Here is a 26,710-nt window from a genome sequence, read left to right as displayed (position 1 = left end):
ATTTTTTATTTTTTTTTGGTTTTTCGAGACAGGGTTTCTCTGTGGCTTTGGAGCATGTCCTGGAACTAGCTCTGTAGACCAGGCTGGTCTTGAACTCACAGAGATCCGCCTGCCTCTGCCTCCCGAGTGCTGGGATTAAGGCGTGCGCCACCATCGCCCGGCTGTAATATTTTTATTAAAAGAATTTTGTGGTTAAATATTTACATATAAGCCAGGTGAACAAAGAAGGTTGGTCTGTCTTTTGGGGTTGTGGTAGTCCCATACCTTTTCTACAGCCACCAGTCTGTGATCAGGACTTGAAGATTGTGCCTGACTTTAGGGAGAAAAGCCATGAAGGTATAACTCTCCAGAATTTTCAATAAGGCCTGTTACCACCTACTGTTTCTTTCCCCACCAAGGATATTTGTGTTAAATTTTGCTTCCTGGCTTTGGATCCTGAAGTCCTAAGGAGAGTCTGTTTTCCACCAAAACAATGTTCAGGCATATTATATATAAATAGCTACCTGTTGTTTAGTAATATGATGTTATAATATGTTACTTTTGCTTATGTTTCATTTGTTTAACTCTGTGAAGCTGTGATACTTTACCTGTTTAGAAAACCTGAGAGTTTAATAAAGATCTGAGACAGAAAAAAGGATAGACAGGGTTGTCAGGCAGAGAGACTATATAGAAGAAGAAATCTTGGAGAAAGGAAGGAGTGAGAGATGGAGGAGGACATGGGGGGCAACCGTCCAGCTGCAAACACTTACCTTGGGGTAAGAGTGAAAGTAAGATTTACAGAAGTAAGAGAACAGGGAAAGTCCAGAGGCAAAAGGTAAACAGGATAATATAAGTTAAGAAAAGCTGGTAGGAAACATGCCAAGCTAAGGCTGGACATTTTATAACTAACTATAAGCAACCATATGATTTATTTAGGAGCTGGTAGGCAGACTCCCCGCAAAGAGCCAAAAGTGTGAAACATCAAACTATAGTCAATGGTGTAAGGTGTGTCTGTCCCATGGCTGCACAGGTCCCCACATGACTCTATTTTTATTAGCACTATTTGGACACCAATCTGTTCTGTTAAACCAGAAATTCAACTGGATACCCTGTAAAGAGGGGAAAGGGTAATGAACATCTTATTTTTATTTCTATCAGAAGGACAAAGTCTACTTGAGAAAGAGAGAGGTTAAAGGTTATCGGATTGACCAGCCAGTGATGTTCCAAAGAAGGACATGTTGATTCAGCAGGTAGTGTTATAAAAGCTCCATGCTGGCTGAGCACAGCTGTGTCAGGCAGAAGGATCTCCATGGATGCTGTTGTGGCCCTGGTGCTCAGCCTCTGCTGTCTGCTTCTCCTCTCACTCTGGAGACAGAGCTCTGAGAGAGCGAAGCTCCCTCCTGGCCCCACTCCTCTCCCAGTTTTTGGTAATTTCTTCCAAATAGATGTGAAGAACATCACCCAATGCTTGACCAATGTAAGTATTCTCTTTGCTCCGCCAGTACCTTATAAAGAAGATAAACTGACAGTTGCTTTAGATGAAAATCTAGTATCAGAGGCAATATAATAATGAATAGTCACAAAGTCAAAACTCTTTCAAAGTATTGTGTATTTTATGACTCTTATAGCTGGCTATTGTCGGGAATTCAGTAATGAGTGAGGTTTCAGGTGAAAGGACATTTACTTCTTCACATTTTATAAAACAAAAAAAATTGCACAAAATTGCAAAATTTGTGAATATTTCCTATCTTAATAAAACAAAAAACCACATCTTTTTCATTATTTTTGGATGAAGAACAATAGTGAGTAATATTTATTCAATAAGTCATTAATAATAACGAAATAATAGAATTTTAGAAAAACATTTTATTAAGGTTATCTATTTGATGCTGCACTCTAACAAAGTAACTGATTCCTAATTTAACTAAATACCAACGGACAAGGAATAACACAAGAAATGCAAAAGAGAAGCCAAGATTTCAACATATTTGGTGATGTTTATATCCAGCCAGAGAAGGAACTATTTTTTTTCCAGGAAATAGTGCAGCTCCTGTGGTGCCCACTCTCTGTGCCAAATCTGCTTCCTCAATAGAATCAACTGTGGTTGATATTCAGGAGGATAACTATATGTTTTTCTTTGGGTTCACCTTCTTATTTTTGCTTCTCTAGGATGGCGAATTATAGGCTCAATGTCCTTTATTTATGGCTAGAAACCAATTATGAGTGAGTACATCCCATGTTCCTCTTTTTGGGTCTGGCTTACCTCACTCAGGATAGTGTTTTCTATTTCCGTCCATTTGCATGCAAAATTCAAGAAGTCATTGTTTTTTACTGCTGAGTAGTACTCTAATATGTATATATTCCATACGTTCTTCATCCATTCTTCCGTTGAAGGGCATCTAGGTTGTTTCCAGGTTCTGGCTATTACAAACAATGCTGCTATGAACATAGTTGAGCATGTACTTTTGTTGTATGATAGGGCATCTCTTGGGTATATTCCCAAGAGTGGTATTGCTGGGTCCAGGGGTAGGTGGATCCTAAATTTCCTGAGAAACCACCACACTGCTTTCCAAAGTGGATATTAACTTTCATCAGGCGATGAAAAGAGACAGAGACCCACATTGGAGCACCAGACTGAAATCCCAAGATCCAAATCAGGAGCAGAAGGAGAGAGAGCACGAGCAAGAAACTCAGGACTGCGAGGGGTGCACCCACACACTGAGACAATGGGGATGTTCTATCGGGAACTCACCAAGGCCAGCTGGCCTGGGTCTGAAAAAGCATGGGATAAAACCAGACTCACTGAACATAGCGGACAATGAGGACTACTGAGAAGTCAAGAACAATGGCACTGGGTTTTTGATCCTACTGCACGTACTGGCTTTGTGGGAGCCTAGGCAGTTTGGATGCTCACCTTACTAGACCTGGAAGGAGGTGGGAGGTTCTTGTACTTCCCACAGGGCAGGGAACCCTGACTGCTCTTAGAGCTGATGAGGGAGGGGGAGTTGTTTGGGGGAGGGGGAGGGAAATGGGAGGTGGTGGTGGGGAGGAGGCAGAAATCTTTAATAAATAAATAAATAAATAAGAATAAAATAAAAAAGAATCAACTGTGGTGACTTACAAATTTGCATTTTGAAAGTAAGTGGACCTTACAATGCTGCTTTATTGCTGCATCATTTTGTTTATACTACTGGACCACTTGCCTATATTTGTGAGTACCAGATGGTTTCTATCACATAACTCTGTAATATAATTTGCTTTCAGTTATCGTTATATCTCAAACAGCATTTTTACTCCTTAGGAGTGACTTGACTATTCTTGGTCCTTTTAGGTACCATATGCTGTCTTCTGCTCTTTTTCTAAACCTGTAAATACGGCACCAGATATCTGATGTATAGCATTAAATTCATAAATATAGTAGTATGAGTTTAGTAGTATGTGTGTTTGTTACTCGGTTTCTGTTTCTTCTCTGATCTTCTGACTGCAGTGGCCTGTGGTTGAGCAAAGTGTCTCCACACCTGTGGGCTGGACATCTGTAGGTCAGAGCAGAATGGCCTCTGTTCAAACAGGGAGTTTCTGCCTGAGTTGGGGGACTGGGACATGGTGGGAAAGATGGGAGGCTTAATGGTGGTTAGGGTGGGCAGGCGCTGAGACAGAGGGTGCAGTCAACAGGCATGTGTGTGTCCTATATGGAGTTCTGGTGGTCAGCACCCTGCTGAATGTTTTGGTGTGAAAATTCATTCTACTTTTTCTGTAACAACTACCTGATTCTTGATCCATTATATGGTTTACTGTAGGTGATCAATAACACCCTAATATGATATAAATAGGCTTTACAACCATTTGAAATTGAACTTTGCCTGACTAAAAATATTAAAATACAGTGAGTGATATTATCAATGTGAATGAGGTTGACTCCATGGAGATTAAACTGGCTTTTCTTTGCTAGTATTTACATTTTTCTTTTCTATTTTCAGTTCTCAAAAGTCTATGGCCCAGTGTTCACCCTGTACTTTGGCATGCAGCCCACTGTGGTGTTGCATGGGTATGAAGCAGTGAAGGAAGCTCTGATTGATCATGGGGAGGAGTTTGCTGGCAGAGGAAGCTTCCCAATGGCTGAAAGAATTAATAAAGGCCTTGGTAAGTAACTATGTTCATATGAGGGGTGCAGTGTTTCTGTTGAAAGTGAATACTGAAAGGAGGGGAGGGACTTCTTCCCCTACGTGCAGGTTGTACCTCTCTGCGGTTTCCACACATCAAATCTTTCATATTGTTCCTAGAATATTTTTCTAGTGCTTTACCATTTATTTTTTCAGAAATTTTAATTTTTTTTTAAAAAATCCATCTTTTCTCATTGTAAAAACCAACCCCAGTTCCCACTTCTCCCTTCCCCCCTTCAACTTCCCCTCCACCACACCCTCATCCACTCCTCAGAGAGGGTAAGGTTTCCCATGGGGAGTCAACAAAGTCTAGCACATTGCTTTGAGGCAGGACCAAGGCCCTCTCCACCATATGTAGGCTGAGCACGGTATCCCTCTAAAGAGAATGTATTTCTGAAAGCCAGTGCAAGTAGTAGGGAGAGACCCTGTTTCTCCATTTCTTTAGGCATTATTTTTAGCAATGGAAACAGATGGAAAGAGATAAGGCGCTTCACTCTCACAACCCTGCGGAATTTGGGCATGGGCAAAAGGAATCTTGAGGACCGTGTTCAAGAGGAAGCACAGTGCCTTGTGGAGGAACTGAGGAAAACCAATGGTAAGTGCAGATTTAAGCATTTGCATTTTAGTCAAGGTGTGTGTGTGTGTATGTGTGTGTGATGTTGATCACACCCATTCTAAAATTTTCTTTGTTTTTAAATCAGAAACAATGAATATATATTTCATGCTAATTTTCTTTTGAGCTGAATAATTGTGCAATTCCAGGAGCACCAGTGTACTTAGTCTTTGTAGATCATTCCATCACGGAATAATTGCTATTGATAATAGCGACAGAGCCCAATCGGAGGATATTTGTTTTCATTTTCTTGGATTACAGAGGTTTGAGGAAATTAACTGAGCAGTACAGGGATTCTTCTAGGCCAATCTTTATAGTCCTGGGTAACATGCAATTTATACTTTCCTTTTCTTAGCCTGGTATAATAGAATTTTCACCAATTATTTTGTCTGTTGTAGCGTGATCTTAAAATTGTTGTCATTTGTTTAAAAATTATTAACTACATTGAGAATTTTATACAATGTGCTTTTTTCATGATCATCCACCATCTCTACTGAGACACCCCCAGTTTTCTATCTATGCTACTTGGTGCTGTCTATTTAATAATCATTTAACATGATTTGTGCTTGACCTATAAGATTTTTGTAAGAAAATCTTTATTAGTGCTTTCAGAATTTTGTACGTGTTTGAAAATATGTTTTAAATAAAATAGAATTACATATTTCCTCCTGCTTTTTTATTCTATCATTTTTCAGATGCCCTCCCTTGCCTTCTTCTAATTCTCCACTGTCAAGTAAATAGCCTCTTTTTGTTTGATTATTGTTATACACACACACACACACACACATATGTCTCTCTGTGTGGTTTTTTTGTTTCTGTATACACACATATATAAACAACCTCTTAAGTAATCTTTGTTGTTGGTTATCATATATATGGTTTTGGGGCTGATTCTAGTTCTTAAAATCTTTCTGCCTTTTCTGCTGTGACGTTCCCTTAGTCATAAATGTGGCAGTTATGATGTTTGTTTCAGTTAATGCTGGGAGCATCAAAATCTGTTGGTGTCTGCATTATGTCCAATTGTGGCTTTCGGTGATGATCTCCATTTACTGTAAAAAGATATCTCTTTAATAAGGGGCGGTAGCTACGTTTACCTATTCATATAGGGGTATGATTCTGAATACAATTAAGAATTATGGCAGTCAAGTAGACAAGGTAGTATAGTCTTTTCTAAGGTTTATCACCTCACTAGCCCTACACAGTTGTCTCAATTTTGATCACATTCATCCTTCTCCCTCTAATTCTTCTCACACATACCCATCTTTTCTTCCAAACACTCTTTTTGTAATTTTCCTTCAAAACCAATTGTGCTTGTCAAATATTCTTCTATGTGTGACCTTCCACCAAAACATGATTGATTTATTAGGGGCTACACTCTTGGAGGTAATTGGCCCTTCCTCTTCCAGAAGGTAGTAATTGTCAATAACTCCTCCATTATTGGTAGGACAACATGCCCAAATTCTGTGTCCATGAAAGGATTTTTTCTGGCATTAGTTTGCACAGGTCTTGTGCATCCTGTCACATTTTCTGTGAGTTCAATCGTGCTCTGCCCTGCTGCACCCAGAGGACACCATTTCCTAATAGATATCTACCACCTCTGGCTCTTAAGATCTTTGTGTCTCTTCTTTTTCAGTCATCCCTAAGTCTTATGAGGAATTGGTAAAGTACATAATTTATATTTAGGGTTGAACTCAATTTAGCCTATTCTCAGCACCTTTATCTTTTGTAGCCTCTGTATTTGTCATCATCTACTGTAAACAGAAACTTCTATGATGGTGTACGAGAAATATCCTGTATGTGTGGCTTTCTTCTGAATTATGTTTGACTTATGAAAAGTTACACATTTAAAGAAAAATGACTTACCTTCTCTTGAGAGCTAAGAAGTGCCAGTAGGTTCTTAACTATTGATGGGACTTTGTACCCATCTCCTCTCTTTATTTATTTAATTTAATTTAATTTTTTTTCGAGACAGGGTTTCTCTGTAGCTTTGGTGCCTGTCCCGGAACTAGTTCTTGTAGACCAGGCTGGCCTCGAACTCCCAGAGATCCGCCTGCCTCTGCCTCCCGAGTGCTGGGATTAAAGGCGTGCGCCACCACTGTCTGGCCATCTCCTCTCTTTATACTATTACATGAGTCTTGTGTATATATGTTAGTTGTAGTTGATTAATACTAACAGATTCATCTGTTAATAATCTGTTTAAAAGCCATCACCTGTATTTCTCAAATTATTTTGTAAAATAGAAAATGATGAAACACTTCCAAAAATCTTTTACAATGTTGGTATTTTCATGATATCAAAACTAGACAAAGCATGAAAGAAAGGAAAAAATGAAGGAACAAAGAAAGAAAGAAAAAAGTAAAGGAACAAGGAAGAAAAAAGTAAAGAAAGAAAGAAAGATTATAGGCTAACATCTCTGATGAACATGAAGAGCAATTTTTTCAATAAAGTATTTATAACCAAATTCATATTGTATCAAAACAATTATCCACTGGAATCTAATTGGATTTATTCCCAAGCTTTAGGGATGGTTAAACATATGTAAATCAATAAATGTAAAGAACTTCATTATTTCTTCTTACATGACACATCTGTTTTGAATTACATTCTATCGAAACACATATGACAGCACAAATATGCAAGATGCACAAAGAGAAAACAAGAAAATTATTTATTAATTATATTATGTTTTTAACTAAACATGAACTACTTTTGCTAACCTGTTGACTCTGTCTTTAATCCTGTCAGTCATTTCTGCCCAAGGTCAAATTTCTTTTGTGTGTTTGTAGAAAATGAAATCACTTTCTTTTGCTACTGCTATAAATGCTACTTACCTAGGAAGTTCTATTTTTGTTTTATTATTTATTTATTAAAAATTTCCATCTCCTTCCCTCCTCCCATTTCCCTCCCACGATCCCTCTCTCAAACCCTCTCTAGTCCTAAGAGAAGTCAGGGTGCCCTATCCTGTGGGAAATCCAAGGCTCTATCCAGGTCTAGGAAGACCTAAGAAGTTCTTGATGTGCAAAAATTAGAAATTATTTCATTTCTAAGGATTTCAAATTTTTTCCCCAAATAAAATGAAAGAAAAAGCCGGGCGGTGGTGGCGCACGCCTTTAATCCCAGCACTCGGGAGGCAGAGGCAGGCGGATCTCTGGGAGTTCGAGGCCAGCCTGGTCTACAAGAGCTAGTTCCGGGAGAGGCACCAAAGCTACAGAAAAACCCTGTCTCGAAAAAAAAAAGAAAGAAAGAAAGAAAGAAAGAAAGAAAGAAAGAAAAGACTGAAAATCAGATTTAATCTGTGAACAGCATGTGTACACATGATAAAAGTTCTTTCATCCTTCACTGTTTTTGACTTAAATAAATAATTTCCTGATAGCATAGAATATAATCATGTTTTTATACCCTGGCATATGTACAGTAATATTAAGGAGTTTCATGTTATTCAAATGTTTAATAATTTATCCAGAACACTGTCTTTTTTTTATGTGATCCTTATGTAAGGTCTACAGATTTAAATTTTGGATCTGCTTGGATGTAAAGTCTATTTATGATATGTTAAAAGTCATTTTACTATAGAAAAGACATCAGAAGAAACAGTCCTGAGAGCTGGAGAGATGCTTTATCACTTGAGAGAGAATGCTCCTTCAAAGAAGCAGCTCCATGAGATCTGACATGCTCTCCTAGCTGCCACAGATATTACACACACACACACACACACACACACACACACACACACACACACACACACACACACACATGAATTCATGCACACAAATGAAAATAAGTCTAAAAAAGAAATTTTATTGTGATTTTTGACCTGTAATATCATATGTGTGTGTTACACAAATTTTAAGCATTATATCAGCATAGTAATCTAATAATGGTGATTTTGAGAGTTGTTTATAAATCTACAAACTACAGTTTCTCAAATATGTTGTGTAGAGTTTGATTGAGCATAATCATCATTTACTTCTTTTAAAAAATAAACATTATTGTTACTAATACTGTGTATATTGTGGGCTTCATATAGATATTTCATAGGAGAATACCATGTGCTTTGAACCTGTCTTCCTACCATCATCTTTCTGGCCAACCCATTCCCATTTTTTTCTATTTCATCCTTCCTTGGGTCTCTTTGTTTTAATTAAAAAGATTGGTTTATTATGTGTATAAATGTTTGCCTGCATATACATGTGTGCACCACTTGTGTACCTGGTGCCAAAGAAGTAAGAAAATTGTATCCTATTTCCCTGAAACTGGGGTTACAGAAAGTTATGAGCCACTGGGAGGCTCCTTGGAACTGAACTTTGGTCCTCTAAAACAACAGAAAGTACTTTGAAAACAGAGCTCTCTGTCTTGCACTGACCTTATTATACTTTGTGTCTACTTTTCAAATGCTGTGTTTACTTTTTCTGGATAAGATGCATTGCTTTAAAATGATGAAACGAGAAAAGGGAAGTCACTATCACTGCCCTCTTATTGTCTCCCCTCTTGGAATTTAATTGTGATATGAAAGTTTTCATTTTATTTAATAATGCAAGCAAATCCACATGGAAGTGGCTGTTTTTGAATTTACACATTATTCTCAAGTAACAAGGAAGAGGTCTCCCCACATTTTTTCTTCTAATACCAGAACTCACCTGCAGTGGGTTCCTTCTTCCTTGGATCAATACTTGCTTCTTAGGTTTACTCACTGTGGCTGCAGATCTTCCAGGTGTACACTCTTCTACATTCATCTGAGTGATATATGGAAACTAGACATTCTAGTAAGAAGCAGTTCTGTTCTGAACACTAGAAATTTTAGGTTTACAAAATCTTCTGTTTTCTTGCAAGTACCAGATAGTTTAAAGTGTAAACATTGTTATATCAGATATGGTCTGTTCTTCTTTAGCTACTGAGGATGAGGCCACCTCAAATTTAAGATTAAAGTGATACATTGATTCTACATATAACAAAACCAAAACAATCTCTTTGTCCATTTTAATTTATATTTTTTCTATTGTTTGTTCAGGTTCACCCTGTGACCCCACATTCATCTTGAGCTGTGCTCCCTGCAACGTCATCTGCTCCACTGTTTTCCAGAATCGTTTTGATTATAAAGATCAGAATTTTCTTAACTTGATGGAAAAAGTAAACGAGAATGTCAGGATTCTGAGCTCCCCCTGGATGCAGGTGAAGTCAAGATCTTTTCCTCCTAAAATCATATTTTTGGTCTTTCATTATCAAAAATCAAATTCAATATGTACCGAGAATTGAGGTGGCCTGACAACACAGTTTTGAATAACATATTATGGAAAGAATATCAGGAAGGCTGGTCTAAATACTTTGCTATACAAATAGCAAAACTAAACGGCAGTTTCCAGATTGGTTCAAGGCTGCTAGTTTCGTATCCCTTGATTTTCCACTTGATATCCAGAGAACTCTTTGTATATTGCATTCATATCTGGAAGTGTGGCCAGTTGTTCACAGGACATTCTTCTATGCATAATTCTTATCTTTTTGACTATTAAACACATCCTTATCATATTACTAGGCAGGAATATTTTAGTTTAGAAAGAACATTCCATAAAAGGAGAAATATATTAATGGCAATGAAATCTGCCAGGAAACACTGAGTATTTCCAGTGGTTTGATGTGTCTGCTGGACACATTTGCCCTAGTTGACAAATAGACAGGTTGGAACGAGAAGAGGAGTGGTTTAATGCCGTGTGGCCCACATACATCTTCTCAGAGTTGTCCTTGACTGAACTGGCATCTCCTGAACTCTCCACAAGAATGGCTGTGATGCAGGCTGCCCAGTAAATCAAGACACCAGGCAGTCAGGCACTACTACGGTGAGCAAATGTATGGTGTGGTATGGGAAAGACAGAAAAACGGTTCATGTCTTCTGGAGAGAGAGGCACATCTGAAGAGGGGAAACAGTGAGGAGTGGGCTGAAGTGGGTGACTTGGTTGCTAACCAGGGCAATGGTGTGTCTGGGACTTGGCTGCTGTCAGTGTTCATGTCTGGGCACATGGACCTGCTCCATCCTTGATCTGTGTTGATATCCACAGCTCCTGAAACCACCTAAGGCAAAGAGGAAAGGTCTGTACAGGGTTGATGCTGTCACTCACTGTCTGAAACCCTAGGGAGAAGGGGTCCTGCACCTCCTCCTGGCAGCACAGTGGATCAGGTCCTGTTGATAAGAGTGTGGGTGAGCCAGGTCTAAGAAGCTGAGCTTGGCGAATTTTACCCTGACTGCGCCTCATCTTCCCTATGGTACAATGGGTAGGGGAGATACGCTGCCATCTGCCTCTGGCAGAGGCGAGAGCTGTCTAGGAGGTCATAATATTGGGAGAGTTGCCTTTGCCCCCACTACCTGCAGAGCTCAACAGAGTGGAGCCAGTACCTTGTTTGGGCAGCACAGTGGAGTCGACATTGTTCACAGGGGTGTGGGCGAATCATCCCCGAAGGTCTGAGTGTGAGGGAGCTGCCTTCACCACTCATCTGTCACGGGGTGGTATGGTTGGAGGAGAGATGTCTCTTTCGTCATTATCCCCTCACTGCCGGAGGCAGATGAGTGAGCTGACCCTCCCTGTTACCACCTGCAGCACTCATTGAAGCAGGCCCTGCTTCTAGCCTGTGCAGCACTGTTGGGTGGACCTTGTTATGAGCGGCACAGGTGAGCTGGCCCTGAGGTTGTGAGAGTGGAATAGCTGGCCACACCCACTAATCTGCCATGTGGTGGTAAGGGCTAGGGAAAGATGTCCTCCTCCCCTTGCCACTGCCACCTGTGGTGTGCAAGAAACCTGACATGCCTCCTTACCAACCTCAACACCTTCAAAAGCTGATCCTGCACCTCCACAGGTAGTACAACAGAGCTGACTCTATTGACCCTATTGATTGGGGTGCAGGGCTGCAGGTGAATCAACCGAGATAATGTGAGTATGTGAGATCTGGCTCCCGCCTCACCTGTCTTATGACAGTATGTGTGGAGGAAGGATTGCCTCCCCGCCTTTGTAGCCTGTGGCAGGTGCAGCGCTGATCCTGAGGTCATAATATTAGGAGAGTTGCCTCTGCCCTTTATTAGCTGCAGCACTTGGGAGAGTTGCCCCTGCAGCTAGCCTGGGTAACAGAGTGGATCCTGCTGTGATAGTGTAAGTGTGGGAGAGCCAACTCTGAAGGTATGAAAGCAGCTCTTCCTTTCTAAAGGCTGAACTAACCAGAGCAATGCCAGAGAGTTCATCCTGGTCATGAGGATAGGGAGAGAGTTGGGGAACTGGTCAACAGTGCAACTACCTAGGCTCAGATCTAGGGTCATGAGTTGATGCACCTCAACATCCATCCCAACTGTGATCTGTTGGAGAATGTGGAGGAGCTGGTCCTGCAGATTAAGGCTGCAAGATCTTCACAGTGCAGGGCAGTGGCAGGATATCTACGATGCCCGGTAAGGGCCCAGTATTGATAGTGTAGGAGAAAGCAGAGACCCCGAGGTAGTCAATGACTCTGTGCAGTGAACACTTGCCAAGCAATGCTATATGGATAAAAGGGTATACTGCCTGACTCACTTTGTCACAATACAGTTTCCATGCTAAAAATTTTTCTTTTTGCTCTTAAATTTTATTCTATTCTATTTTGGGGGGAGTTTAAGGACTGAGGGTGGATATGTGGGGTTATTGAAGTAGATGAGTTTGAGATGTATGGTGTGAGGGACACATAAAATAAAGAAATAGCAAGTTTAAAAAAGAATACCTGTGAGCATAGAGAAACCCCTAAAGGCTATGTCACACTTTTGCTTTCAAAGTCTCTTGGAGCCCCACCCACTTCTGATTATTTATTCGATGTCATAGTCTAGTTTATAAGAGTTAAATATGGGGGGCTGGAGAGATGGCTCAAAGGTTAAGAGCATTGCCTGCTCTTCCAAAGGTCCTGAGTTCAATTCCCAGCAACCACATGGTGGCTCACAACCATCTGTAATGGGGTCTGGTGTCCTCTTCTGGCCTGCAGGCATACACACAGACAGAATGTTGTATACATAATAAGTAAATAAATAAATATTTTTAAAAAAGAGTTAAATATGCATGTGCTACTTTTTTTCTATAAATCAAGTTGCCTAACTCTTTTCACTACAGCCATCATCTAAAAAGTGTAAACGACAATTATTTACATAATTTCATACTTCAGACTTGTAGAGAATAAATGGTATAAGCCATCAGTCAGTTTTCACAAATAGTCTTTATATTAAAAAAGGATTCATAAATGTTGAATCTTGATCATTATCTTTCATCATTCAGACAGAAATACCCTCCCACCCCAGGTCTCTCTGTTAGCACAAAGAATTGCTATATGTGTGAAATAAAACACCTCTTCCTTTTGCTGAACTTTTGCTGAACACTATTTTCCTTCATTTCTGAGTCCATGTTGGTCACATATTGTGGATATGTTTCCTTATTTAAAAAGTTCTTTGTCAAGGACTGGAGAGATGGTTTAGTGGTTAAGAGTGTGTGTTTATCTTCTAAAGGACCTAAGTCCAATTTTGAGCATCCATTTTAGATGATCCAAAACCACTAGCTTCAGGTGATCTGATATTTTTGGCCTCCAGTGTACCCACACATACACAGCACACACATGTATGCATGCATACATACCATATAAACATCACATACATGACTAAAAGTAAAACAATATATCTCAACAAAAAATTTCTCTGATTTTTAGGTCTGCAATAATTTCCCTTCACTAATTGACTATTGTCCAGGAAGTCATCATACAATATCAAAAAATTCTGAATATATTAGAAGTTACCTTTTGGAAAAAATAAAAGAGCATCAGGAATCATTGAATGTTGCAAACCCTCGGGACTTCATTGATTATTACCTGATTAAACTAAAGCAGGTAAAATATTAATATAAATTTATTTATTGTCTGAGTGTGTTGTGGTCTTTTTGAACCCTGAAATGTTTCTTTAACATGTTTAAGTCAGTATCATTTGAAAAACAGTTTTAGTATTTATTATGTGTTGGGATGCAACCATATGGATACTGATAATATAAAGGGAATTTGTTAACTAGAACACAGTGGCTCTGTTCTTTAAAAATTGTAGCTGAGAACAGCGATACAAAGGGCAGGTAATATGGGAAAAATTCTAATCGAGTGAAAATAGCCAACTACCATGGTGGTGTGAATAGTGTCACCATAAATGTGTATGTTGTGTGGCAAGAATTCCTGCATGTCTAGCGAATTAAAATAGATCTGGCCAAATTTTTACTTTAAAAGGATAGATAGAGGAGTTAGTTTCAGAAGGACTGAGTGATGTATAGAGAGGTATGTGGTGGAAAGAGGTGTATGGAAGAATGAGACTTTGAGTAGAAGTTCAAGTTAATTTTCACTGAAAGGGGTTGAGAATTAGTATCTACTGGGTATCCTGACAGCATGAACCGCATTGACATTGTGTAGTTTATTGAAAAGATAATTTTCCATGGAACTCAGAAAAAAACAGTTGACTCTAGATTATTGGCTTTGGTGTGGGCTTAACAACTGGGCAAATGGGGCAGGACTTAGTGGTAATCATGATTTAGGGGTAATCAAGACATAATGCTTTATTCTGTGTACATTGAACCATTGGGTGTCTCAGTATTAATTGCCGTCTCCTGAAAGGAGAAGTTCTCTGATCAAAAGTAAGATATTTATGTTCTATGAATATAGTAGTAAGTCATTAGGAATCATTTTACCACTATGCCCATTAGTCTATTAGAGTAATAGATTTGATCACCAATTCTTAGATACATAACAGTGACAGATATGGGTCTTATGTAACATGGTGGCTCTTAGGCCCAATCTGGGCTTATATCCAAAGAATATCAGCATAAGAAAAGACACCTGTATTTCCTGCTGTGTTTCTCAAAATAGCCGAGGTAATCAATCTAGAAGTCATCAACGGATTGATGGATGGATAAGAATTGTGGGATACACATGCAAGGATATGTTACTTTTAAAACTAAGAGAAAAATTTATAAATTAATGCATTAAGATTGAATAGGTTTATTTACCTCAAGGACAAAGAAGCTTATTACAGACCTATTAAGTTTAATAGAGAATGCTCAGAGATAGAGTCAAATGTATTCCACTGTTCTTTACCATATTGAGAACACAGGCCTTTAATTTTATGTATAAACCTGTATATACCCCCAAATTAGACCTATCTCACATTATTCCTTTTACAGTTTTGAGAGGACAGAATACATAATGAATAAAATGTTTCATTTATGTTTTTAAGGCATGAGAGTACAAAACCATATATGTACCATATATGTTTAAGTGCAGACAATCACATCATTGCAAGAGTTAGGCTAGTCAGGAATTTAGGGTGAAATAGAAATTTATGAAAATCTGTGCTACAGATTTTGAAATTATTTGTTAATTTCTTCTCTACATTTAAGTATCTTTGTTGGCAATAAAATAAAATAAAGATTTTGTTGAAGTCTTATTACTAAAAAACTTGCTCATAAATAAAACATTATGCCAAATTAACTAGACCCAAAGTCTATACGACTCAGTAAACTTCTATACAGTTAGAATAACCATTTGGAATGAATGTTATGGAGTTTTATTTAAATTTTGCACTTTCAGTAAACTTGAAACTGTAGAGTCATTGTAATTAGATGTGCTGATAAAGAATTTATCAGATCATTTCATCAAATTATTCATAGGCAAGCCACAATGAACAATCGGAATTTACACTTGAAAATCTGGCAACGACTGTGTTTGACCTGTTTGGTGCTGGGACAGAGACAACAAGCACAACACTGAGATACGCTTTACTGCTCCTGCTGAAGCACCCTGATGTCACAGGTGAGGACACAGGTGGTGACCACAGTGTTCCTATAAGATGCTGGAAAGACTCTGCTAGTGCCCTGTGCGTTGTTTTTCTTAGAGAAGTCTCAGTCCTTCACCTTCTATGCCATTCACTGACTGTAATAAACAGCATGACTAAGAGAAACAGACTGTAAGACAAATAATCAAATTCTAGTCAGTGTGTGAGATTTCCGGAGGGTAATCTGAAATAGGCGTGACCAGCATACATTGTCCTTTGGATACATGTCCTTTTATTCTTAAGTCATGTTTTTAGGTCAGCTAGAATCTTTTAGTTTTCTTCTTTCATTCTTAAAAATCAAACTTTGGGATGGAGAAAATAAAATTCATCTCACTGAAACCTAGACTTTACAGAGTTTGGCTGGGATAATGTGCATTCTGAGAAGGTTTCAAAATATTTATATATTCTAGTAAGATTTTTGATTGATGAAGAAAATGTAGTTTAAGAAATTTTGACAGTTAAGAAATCCATTTCCTTAAACTTTTGTTGAACAATAATCTTTTCAACTGTACCAATAGTGTTTTCTTTCGCGTTGTAGTTTAAAACAGATCCAGTGGTCCAGCACATACAAAACACACTCTCCCTTCTCCCTTCTGTGCCCAATACACAATAAAAGCACAAACATGAATCACATATTTTTTAGGATAAGAAGAGATAACAAGAAGCAGGTAAGAATGCTTCACTAAATTACTAAAGCATTATTATGAGGGTATAGAAAAACATAAAACAGGAAAGACGATCTTGAAACATAAATGTTAGATGAACATGCATGAAGTAAGACACAGAAGCTGTGGATTCCTATCTACAGACATGTAAAGATTCCAGTTCCAAAGCAATAGCAGCTTAAGAAGAGAACAAAATTATGTATAAGATTCTGGGCTTGCTGAAGTTCCCTTTCTATTCCCATTCAGCATGTTACACCCCTCCAGGAAAATTAAATTCTTTTTTTTTTTTTTTTTTTTTTTTTTGGTTTTTCGAGACAGGGTTTCTCTGTGGCTTTGGAGCCTGTCCTGGAACTAGCTCTGTAGACCAGGCTGGTCTCGAACTCACAGAGATCCGCCTGCCTCTGCCTCCCAAGTGCTGGGATTAAAGGCGTGCGCCACCACCGCCCGGCTGGAAAATTAAATTCTTAAAAGAAACTAAATGTTAGAAGCTCTTTCCCTAATATATTGATGATTGGCAAGGACTGAGCAATGCATAGGGATGAAAGTGGAAGCTGACAGCATTTGAGTCCCCAAATTCTAGATCTCAGAGCCCCTTCTCCACCTTGCTCCATGAATGTGAGCAGTGGGGTCACTCATCCAGACAAAAGGAATAAATCAGCACTCCTTATTTCACCAATATAATAGACAACATTTTCCATGTATTTACCACTGTGGATTGAAAACACCAATCCAAGACACAGACTCATGGTGTTTTCAGGACTGACTAGAAGCATGGACCCCTTCAGGGAAATACTTGAGTCACACATAAACTTTTCTCATTGAGACTAGACCAGAATTCTCAAAATCATCTGGCTTCTTTTGTGTTTATAAAATAAAAGACAGAAGAAACCTCCAGGTTAGCCATGAGTTTTGTTCAATTTTCCATTTCTACATAAAATTTAGAGATAATATTATCTGAAGTAAAGTAACAGGAAGTCATAAGATCCAGGAATCTGAATAGCACTTGTCAGAGGGTAAGAGTATCATAGAAGTTGTTGGGTACCACCTCTGGGAAGCTCCTAATTCAATATTTACCGTATGAGTGCTGTAGGTGTTAACAAAAAAAAAAAAAAAAAGGAATGAAAGAGAAACAACTGTAGTGTAGGGCTCTGTTAATTGAGAATATATTCCCAGCATTTCAAATTATCTATTAAAATTTCCAATAAAATTATAACTCAAAAAAGGAAAATTACAAACAAATAAAATATAATCAGATATAAGAAGGCTCCTAAAAATTAAAAATAATCATATTCCTATGTTAACAAATAATATTTATGTAATTTTAATTAATCTAACAAAGAATATTGCTATTACAAAGTATTATAATTCAATCTTCTGTTTTTCCCTTTCAGTGAAAATGGATTTTTTCACATAATATATCATGATTATGGTTTCTTCTCCCTCTACTCCTTCCTGAAATTCCCACCTTCTCTCACACCCATATACCTTTTTTTCTGCTTCTCATTAGAAAACAAGCTGCCTTCTAAAGAATAATATATAAAATAATTGAATATAATAGATATAATATGACACAACAAAAATAATACATTAGAATTAGACAAAAGAAAGGAAAAGAACTCAAGAGAAGGCATAGGAAAGAGAAGCCATTTCTTTTGCATGCAAAGAATTCCACAATAACAATAAACTGGAAGCCATAATTTAATGCAAAGGACCTATTGCATACCTGTACAGGCTCTATTCATGCTGCCTTGGTCTCCATGAGTGCACATGTCCTTTGATTATTTTGATTTTAGAGAGCCTTTTATTCTTAATAACCTCCATCCCCTCTGGTTTTTGTGCTCTTTCTGCCTCCTATTCCACAGTGTACTCTGAGCACTGAGGGGAGGAGTTTAATGGAGACATTCCATTTAGGAATATGTATTCTGCGGTCTTTCACTCTCTGCATATTGCCTGTTTGAGGGTCTCTGTACTTGTTGCTCTCTGTTTCAGGATGAATATTCTCTAAAGATGACTGAGCAAGACACTGATCTGATCTATGAGTAGAACAGAATGCAATCAGGAATCATTTCATTGCTTTGTTTTTATGTTTTGTTGTTTATGCTGTTTTTTTAAAAGAAGTATTTGGTTCTATTATAGGTCTCAGGCCTATCTAGTCTCCCATTATGGCCACCCAAGCAGTTTGAGGAATGGGTTTGATATCATGGAGTGAGTCATAAGTCAGATAAGTTCGTGGTTGGTTTTGTGCCACTATTGCCCTCACATATCTAGGAGCCAAGACACCATTGTTGATTAAAGACTTTGTGGCTAGGTTGGTGTTTGTTTCTCTTTTGACAGTAAGCAGAGCATATTCCTCTACCAAAGATCCTGGAACATATGGGTGAAGTTTCCTTGTAAACATTGACTTGACTTCTCAATGTTCCCAGAGTTTTGTACAATGAGACCTTGCTGTCAGTTTTGGAGAGCAACCTATTGTTTTGACAATAGCCTGGGTTGTTTGAAGATTTTCTGGGAACTCCTTTGACCAAAACTCAATTAGATGTAACCTAATGTTGGTGTTAGAAGTTTCATTTGGTGAAAAGTGTTGTTTAGTTGGGACTCTGCCTCACCTTCATATTATTTGGCTATTTCATTAGATCACCTTTGTATATGTTTCATATATATATGAAGTTTCTGCTGTATTAAGATTCCATACATTCCCTCAAATGATGCTGAAGTTTACATGTCTCTACCTGTATTTCAACCTACATACCCTGTCTCTTCACCACTTAAGGCCTTTATTTGAGCACCACACACAGTACATCCATAAACATTTATTCTATCTCTCTTCCTAACAAGGTCTTTCTGCCCTTCATAGTTCCATACCTAACCTCACTGGTTCTTCTACAGGTTGTAGCTTGGTTATTATTGATTTAAGAGCAATGCCCAAGTTTAAGTGAAGACATATAATTGTCCTTGTGTGGTGTGGGAAATTCTTCTGTGTATGTGTTACTTTATTGGTTACTGAATAAAGAAGCTGTTTTGTCCCTGTGACAGGGTAGAATAGAGCTAGGCAGAGAAGACTGAACTGAATACTGGGAGGAAGAAGGTAGAGTCAGGGACATGCCATGTAGCCCCACCACAATGGACGGAAAATTGCCGGTAAGCCATAGCCATGTGGTAATACACAGATGAATAGAAATGGGTTAAGATGTAAGTGCTAATCAATAAAAAGCTAGAGCTAATAGGCCAAGCAGTGATTTAATTAATACAATTTCTGTATGATTATTTTGGAGTTGAGCAGCTGTGCGATTATTTCAGGGAACAAACTAACAGCCTCCTACAACAAATTGAAACTCCAATATGTGCTAGTTAAATCCACATAAAAACTGAGAGGGCATGCAAAGGAATTCTAGACAATAAAAAAAAAGTTTACCTGCATTTTTCTTTTTTCGGATTGGCTCTGCTTGCTGGCAGCATGCCACAGCTTCTTTAAGAGAGTCTTCCTGATTCAGTGGTTGTAAAAGAAAAATAAAGAGGCAGTTTTGAAATGGCGGCTTCCTGGGTTGTGCTGCCAGCAGAAACTCTGACTCTTTCAGGAGGTCCGGCTATGGAGCATTTAAATGGGGCTTGTGAACAGAGTGCTACAACTTGCTTAATGGCATCGCAGACCTACAGAAACCTGACCCTAGATCTGGGGTTGAAAGAATGGCTCTCAGAGGCAATGAATGGATCTCTGACATGTTGGACTGGGCAGAGCCAAAAGGCCAAGCAGCATTATTCCTAATAATGGTTCTTAACACTTTAAAAAGCACTCCTGGACAAAAAAAAGGATTTCAGATATACAATAAGACATATTCAGAAATAAAAGACCTCCAAATAATTATATTGTTTTATGATATTTTTAATTAATTATAGTTTATTTATTGTTACAGCTACTAAATAATAAATATATCCTGATCTATCATAATATCTGTAGAGGATAGTGATATAAATCCACAAAACAGAATTTCTGTATAAATATATGTTTAAATACTTTTATCTATGAATGAAAAATGCACATTTACACTTATTTTGGAATACCCACATAGTGCTGTATACGGCCTGACATTGTGCCAAAAATGTTACTTTTCTCCTGTTTTTCCTTTTGTCACTGTGATCAAATAGCTAAAGTCCAGGAAGAGATTCACCGTGTGGTTGGCAGAAACCGCAGCCCCTGCATGCAGGACAGGAGCCACATGCCCTATACAGATGCCATGATTCATGAGGTCCAGAGATTCATCAGCCTCATCCCCATCAACCTTCCCCATGCAGTGACCTGTGACATTAAATTCAGGAACTACTTCATCCCCAAGGTGAGCTTGTCTCTTCCCTGCTTCGCCTCTGTGCTCTTGATGCTCACAGGTTCACAGTGTTGTTACAGTCCTCTGAGTTATCTGGTGCTGCTGATGGCTTATACTGCTTCACGATGAGACGGGCAGCTCTACTGCAGGTACAGATATAACTGGTAATGACACTCCCACATTTGCTCTCTTTTCCAAATACTGTTTGGCAAGGTGTAGGCATTTCTGTTTGAAGGTCCACATTCTGTCAATTTTCTGAAAGTCTTTTCTGACTTTTTAAAAATTTTTTTTTATTAAAAAATTTCCACCTCCTCCCCCTCCCCCCATTGCCCCCTCCCCCTACTCCACTCCCTCTCCCTCTTCAGTCCAAAGAGCAGTCAGTGTTCCCTGCCCTGTGGGAAGTCCAAGGTTCTCCCCCCCACACCATCCAGGTCTAGGAAGATGAGCATCCAAACAGACTAGTTTTCCACAAAGCCAGTACATACAGTAGGATCAAAACCCAGTGCCATAGTCCTTGGCTTCTTAGTCAGTCCTCATTGTCCGCCACGTTCAGAGAGTCCGGTTTGATCCCATGCTTTTTCAGTCCCAGTCCAGATGGCCTTGGTTAGCTCCCAATAGATCAGCACCACAGTCTCAGTGGGTGGGCGCACCCCTTGCGGTCCTGACTTCCTTGCTCATGTTTTCCCTCCTTCTGCTCCTGATTTGGACCTTGGGAGCTCATTCTGGTGCTCCATTGTGGGTCTCTGTCTCTATCTCGATCCATCGCCAGATGAAGGTTCTATGGTGATATTCAAGATATTCATCAGTATGGCTATAGGATAGGGCCATTCCAGGCTCCCTCTCTTCAGCTGCCCAAGGAACTAGCTGGGGGCATCTCTATGGACACCTGGGAACCCCTCTAGAGTCAAGACTCTTGCCAACCCTAAATGGCTCCCTTAATTAAGATATATACTTCCCTGCGCCCATATCCACCCTTCCTCCATCCCAACCATCCCATTCCCCCAAGCTCTCCCCATCTTCCCCTTCTCACTTTTCTCTCCCCATCTCCCCTTGCCCCCATCACTCCCCACCCCCAAGTTCCCAATTTTTGCCCGGCAATCTTGTCTACTTCCAATAACAAATTTGAGGAAGAAAAACTATGAAGAGAATTTTCTTAAACTAGAAGTCATAAGCAATGTGTAGTGGAGAAATCCATTATAAATATGTGTTTATACCATATACAGTCGGTGATTAAAAGTATACAATACATAGAACCATAAAATGGGCATAAAGAACAATTTTGAAAATAATGTACAGACTTTTGTGAATAAAATTCATCTCAAAGTGAAAATCAGTGTCCCTGGGCCATTCTCAAACATAATTGGCTCCACAGTAAAGTAGCTCATATTCCATTCTCTTCATAGTTTTTCTTCCTCAAATTTGATAGAATTTTTATATTAAAACCAAGCTTTTGCCATAAAAATGAGTTTAAATTGATTCCTGATGTCATTATGTTTGTACTTATTTCATTTCTGTGGCCAATTAATGCTATTTTGAAGACATCACAAATTGCAGATGAAAAATGTAGAATTTTTATAGTAGTAATTTCTTTCAGAAAGTATGACATTGGTCCTCCTGGAATTCTTCTTTTTTGCGGGGAGGGTGGAGTGGGGCAAAATGATACTGGTAAGGTTCTAGTTACTAACATCATGTGATGATAATAGAACTTACTTCTCCAATTGGCAGTAGGTTTTCTGTATGATAACAGACAGTATATGGATTCGTTTATCTGTTTGGCTAAGGGACATTCTCAAGGTAAGACTGTTGAGGTCTATGGTTAATATACAGAATTTAGTTATGTTTGTGTACTTAGAGCTAACTAACTAATAAGTATAACAAAGGTCAAAATAGGAATGGCACATTTACTCATATCTTCCTTGGGTTTAAAGCCTAGTTTGAGGTGAGTGTTGTATCAGCTAAACTTATACTCCATCATCCCTCTCCTTCAGGTTCATGACATGACGGGTTTCTTTAAGATCTAGTCAAGTAGTATATTCTATTCTTGTACTTTATGAAATAACCAAGTTGATTGTACATTCTGAGAAATAGGATAAATGATTTCATAGATGAGAATAGAGCCACTGATCTCATCAAAACAAATAGGATAAGAGGGAACCAATGATATTTGCCATATTATGGCAGATTTTAGCCTTTCTAGGCCAAGAAGATTGTGCTGCTCCTTCAGAAACTCTCATTGTAGCAGAGAAGCAGTCACAGGCAACATGTAAACAAATGATTATGAATATACTATGTTCAATGCCTATTGATACTATAACTTAATTTTCACAGAATTTACCTATATCATTAATGGTCTTTTTAGTTTTAAAATTTTAGACATATTTAGATAAACTGCTTTCTAATAGGCGTTGGCAGCCTTGAAAAAGATTTGTAGACCACAGTCCTAGAAAGTTTGAAATGATATGAGGTTTGTTTTTGTCCTAGTTAAAGAGAACTTGCCCGCACCAGCTCCCTGCAATTCCTGTGTCTTCAGAAGTTTTATTGATTTAGCTGTCACCAGATCATCTTACCTTCATCATACTTTGTTTTATTTTATTCTCTTCCTCTACTCCCCATTCCATTCCTCTTTTTTCTCCCAAATAGTCCTCATCTTGCATATCTGACACACACCATGTATATATTTATGCATATATATGTATTTCCTTATTTATGTTTGTACATTCACATAGACAGATTATATACAAGACTGAACACATCTGCTTCTGCACATAACATTGCATTTTCTTTCTTATAATATAAATACAAAGATAGATTCTATAAGTGAGAGAAAAGGAGTGCCCTTTGTCTTTCCAAATCTTCCTTATTGTACTTTATGAATGGTCTCCTACTCTGTTCAAAACACTCAGTGAATTTTTCTACTTATAACCGGATTCACATGAAGGGTATGTAGACATATGTGATGAAGTAGAGCAGTCAGTGTTCAGAGAAGCAAGAGTTCAATCTAAAGGAAAAGGAGAAGACTCAGAAGTTTTAGTCCAAGTACTCCTGTGAACGTCATTGAAGTCACATCAGCTACAACACTGTGACTGACTTCCTCCCTGCTGCTTCCTGCTCTGCCTGTTGAAATGTCCCTGCTGTTCTTTGTACTTCAACCCAACTATGGAGCAGAAGGTGAACCTGGGTATTTTCCCGATTTGTCTTAGCTCTCTGATTTGTTTTTAACTTTATTTGTTTTGATGTGTTGTTATAGGGAACAACGGTAATAACATCACTGACATCAGTGCTGAATGACAGCAAGGAATTCCCCAACCCAGAGATATTTGACCCTGGCCACTTTCTAGATAAGAATGGAAACTTTAAGAAAAGTGACTACTTCGTGCCATTTTCAACAGGTAATAGAAATTCATTTCCGTGCATGCAGGGACATGAGGATCTGTCGGGACTTACATAGTGGCTCCCTAATGGCCAGTGATCAGGAATATGACTTTCAGTGTTTATGCATGTCATGATAAAGAGATTTCTTCTTTGTCAGGTTATGAAAGTGAGGCTTTAATTGTTAATCCACTGTTCAAAACTCAGAAAGCTGGAGTACACTGTGTTTGTATTCTTCCTTTAGCTACATCACAGAAATACCAAAGAAAGCAAAGGCCATTTATACTTTACTCACTGTGAAAATGGAGACGTCATAATTTACATTCAGGTCTTCTTTGCTGTGTCACTCACCTCCATGCTCAACTATGTAATTACAAGTCTCCAAAAATACCAAAAATTACAGAAGCATCCCAAGTGCACTTGGTAAACACACAAATGAATAATGCTTCTTAAATTTCAGTTAAAGCAGGCCAATGAGAAAGACTCCCAGATCTTTGGGTTATTAGAGATATCAGTACATTTATCTCTCCAACTTGATATATTAGTGCAAAAAATGGAACACCATTCTAATAAATGATTCCCTAGTTGCCTCAAAATTCATGGGTTGTGGAGAATCATAAGAAGAAATCACTTATCATTAATAGAACTTCATGAATAGATCAGAGAGTTATTTGTGATAATTAACACAGAATTCCCCCTCAGTCTCCTAAGCAGCCTGATTACAGATGTGAATAACTACAGCTAGTTAAAAAGTATTTTTGAACAATGTATTTCTTAATTGTATAGGTTAACTGAGAAACAATTATGTTCCACATTTTTCTATTTGCCGAATTAATTGTTCTTTCATGCAGCCAAACATCTATCCATCCACATAAAACTTACCCTTCATTCATAGTATCAGTTACAAATGCAGTGATTCTCAAATTTGCAAATGAGAAAGTAATCTTTGATTTTATCCCCCCTAGGAAAACGAATTTGTGCAGGAGAAGGCCTAGCACGAATGGAGCTGTTTCTATTTCTCACCACCATTTTACAGAACTTTAAGCTGAAATCGCTAGTTAATACTAAGGATATTGATACCACCCCAGTGTTCAATGGATTTGCCTCTGTGCCACCCCAATACCAGCTCTGCTTTATTCCTGTCTAAAGAAGAGCAGATTGCCTAGCCCAAGCCGTACTGTTTTCTGCAGTTCTCCTCTAGACCTTCATTCACCTCCTTCCCCATCAGGGACAAGATGTCCTTCCCTCCTCTCATGTATTCCCATTCTGTCATGATCCAGGAAATCCCTGTTAACCGTTTGGCAACTTGTTGAATCACAGTAGAAATATATTGCTATATTCTATTCTCTGCAACTGTGTTATCATTCCTTTTGCTAATGTGTATCTGGTCTTTAATTAAAATAGAACTTCACTGCAAATAATGTAATAAGAGAATCCATGGTCCTTTTCTTCTATATGTTTTCAGTAATAATTAAGTTTGATTTGTGCACCTGTTCTTAGACTTGCTTACAGTTTAGGTAAGAAGTGAAATAAAATAGAGTTCCCAACACATCATGTTGGTCCAAATATCATGAAGCGTAGAGAATGTAAGAATAAATGCTAGAGAGATATTTCATTCACTGAAGTGCTTGCCCATTAAACCTGAAGACATGGTGGTGTGTTCTTGTACCAACACTGTGTAAACAGAACAAGAGATCCTGGGACCTTGCTAGGCATTCAATCCAGCCTCATTAGTGAGCCTTGTTCCCAAGTGTTATAACCTGTCTCTGAAAACAAACTTCTCAGCTCCCGAGAAACAACACACAAGGTTCAATTCTGACATCCACGTATGTGTATGTACATGTATAGACATTCTCTTACATATAGGCACTTGATTATGCACACATCCACATAACCACATACATACCAGAAATACAGAGTATGAAGAGGAAGATGGTACCAAGACTCTTTGGCTGAGCATCACTTAGACTCACTAGAAGTATTTGTATTTGAAACAAATAACCAGTGTCCATGAGTAGCTCCAGTGAGAGGATAAGTAACAAGGAGGGGTGCAATTGCAGGGTCAGGTCATGCCTTGCTTTGCTGATAGTGTAAATAAAAGGTAAAAGTTTAACACACTTTTGCCTTGATGTTCTTAGGTTAGAACTGAGCATGCATTTTTTTCTCTATTGCTAACCATGAGTTCCATGGTGTACCGCTTCTCTTCCCAAAAAAATAATGGTCGCAGGAGGAGTCAAATTTTTATAATTTCGAGACAAATTATTCCCTTCCCACTGCATTACAAGTAATCTAATGAGAAGTGACATTACTGATTATTCCTTCCCTAACTTAATCTTAGAGAAGTCACTTTGTCTGGATTTGCTAATTCCTACCTTGGGTTCAACTGCAGATTTATGTCTGCACATACATTAGTGCACAAGCACACACATTCACAATGCTATTTGATCTATAATACAGATTGTTGTGGTACAAATGTGACTTTTTGTTAAAGTGGGTCAAAGTACAATATTTCATACATTTATGTATTTTCCTAGTAAAGATGTGCTGCACTCTTTACTCCATATTCTCAGGCCTTTACACCTGCATTCAGACTTGCCACCTGTTTTCCTGAGTATTTGTGTTGCAGTCAGTTTACATAAGAAATTATCAGTTATAAGACCGTGTGTACCAATTGCTTTAATAAATTATTTCTCATTCATCTATTATCTTTAGTGTCTCTATCATTCCCCCTCTCATATATGTATGCATTTTGTCTC

General features: G+C 38.4%; 1 protein-coding gene across 1 annotated transcript; it reads left to right on the top strand.

Moving 5' to 3' along the window:
• The first annotated feature begins 1,288 nt into the window (after positions 1-1,288).
• On the top strand, positions 1,289-25,335 carry LOC130879195 (cytochrome P450 2C25). Its single transcript, XM_057777442.1, has 9 exons — positions 1,289-1,456; positions 3,957-4,119; positions 4,585-4,734; positions 9,761-9,921; positions 13,447-13,623; positions 15,438-15,579; positions 20,410-20,597; positions 23,833-23,974; positions 24,920-25,335. Exons 1-9 carry the CDS (start codon positions 1,289-1,291, stop codon positions 25,099-25,101), a joined length of 1,473 nt encoding a protein of 490 aa, XP_057633425.1. The 3' UTR covers positions 25,102-25,335.
• The last annotated feature ends 1,375 nt before the right edge of the window (positions 25,336-26,710 follow it).

Source organism: Chionomys nivalis, chromosome 8, assembly GCF_950005125.1.
Source record: "Chionomys nivalis chromosome 8, mChiNiv1.1, whole genome shotgun sequence".
NCBI lineage: Eukaryota > Metazoa > Chordata > Mammalia > Rodentia > Cricetidae > Chionomys > Chionomys nivalis.
Note: the sequence above shows the minus strand (reverse complement) of the source record. Positions and strands in the feature narration are given on the sequence as shown.

What these genes read in the sequence shown, in the direction of transcription:
- LOC130879195 (XM_057777442.1), top strand. Translation starts at nt 1,289, where the DNA reads ATGGATGCTGTTGTGGCCCTGGTGCTCAGCCTCTGCTGTCTGCTTCTC. An exon ending in GGAACTGAGGAAAACCAATG is followed by an intron (nt 4,735 to 9,760) that starts GTAAGTGCAGAT and finishes TTGTTTGTTCAG; the next exon opens with GTTCACCCTGTGACCCCACA. An exon ending in GAAGCACCCTGATGTCACAG is followed by an intron (nt 15,580 to 20,409) that starts GTGAGGACACAG and finishes GTGATCAAATAG; the next exon opens with CTAAAGTCCAGGAAGAGATT.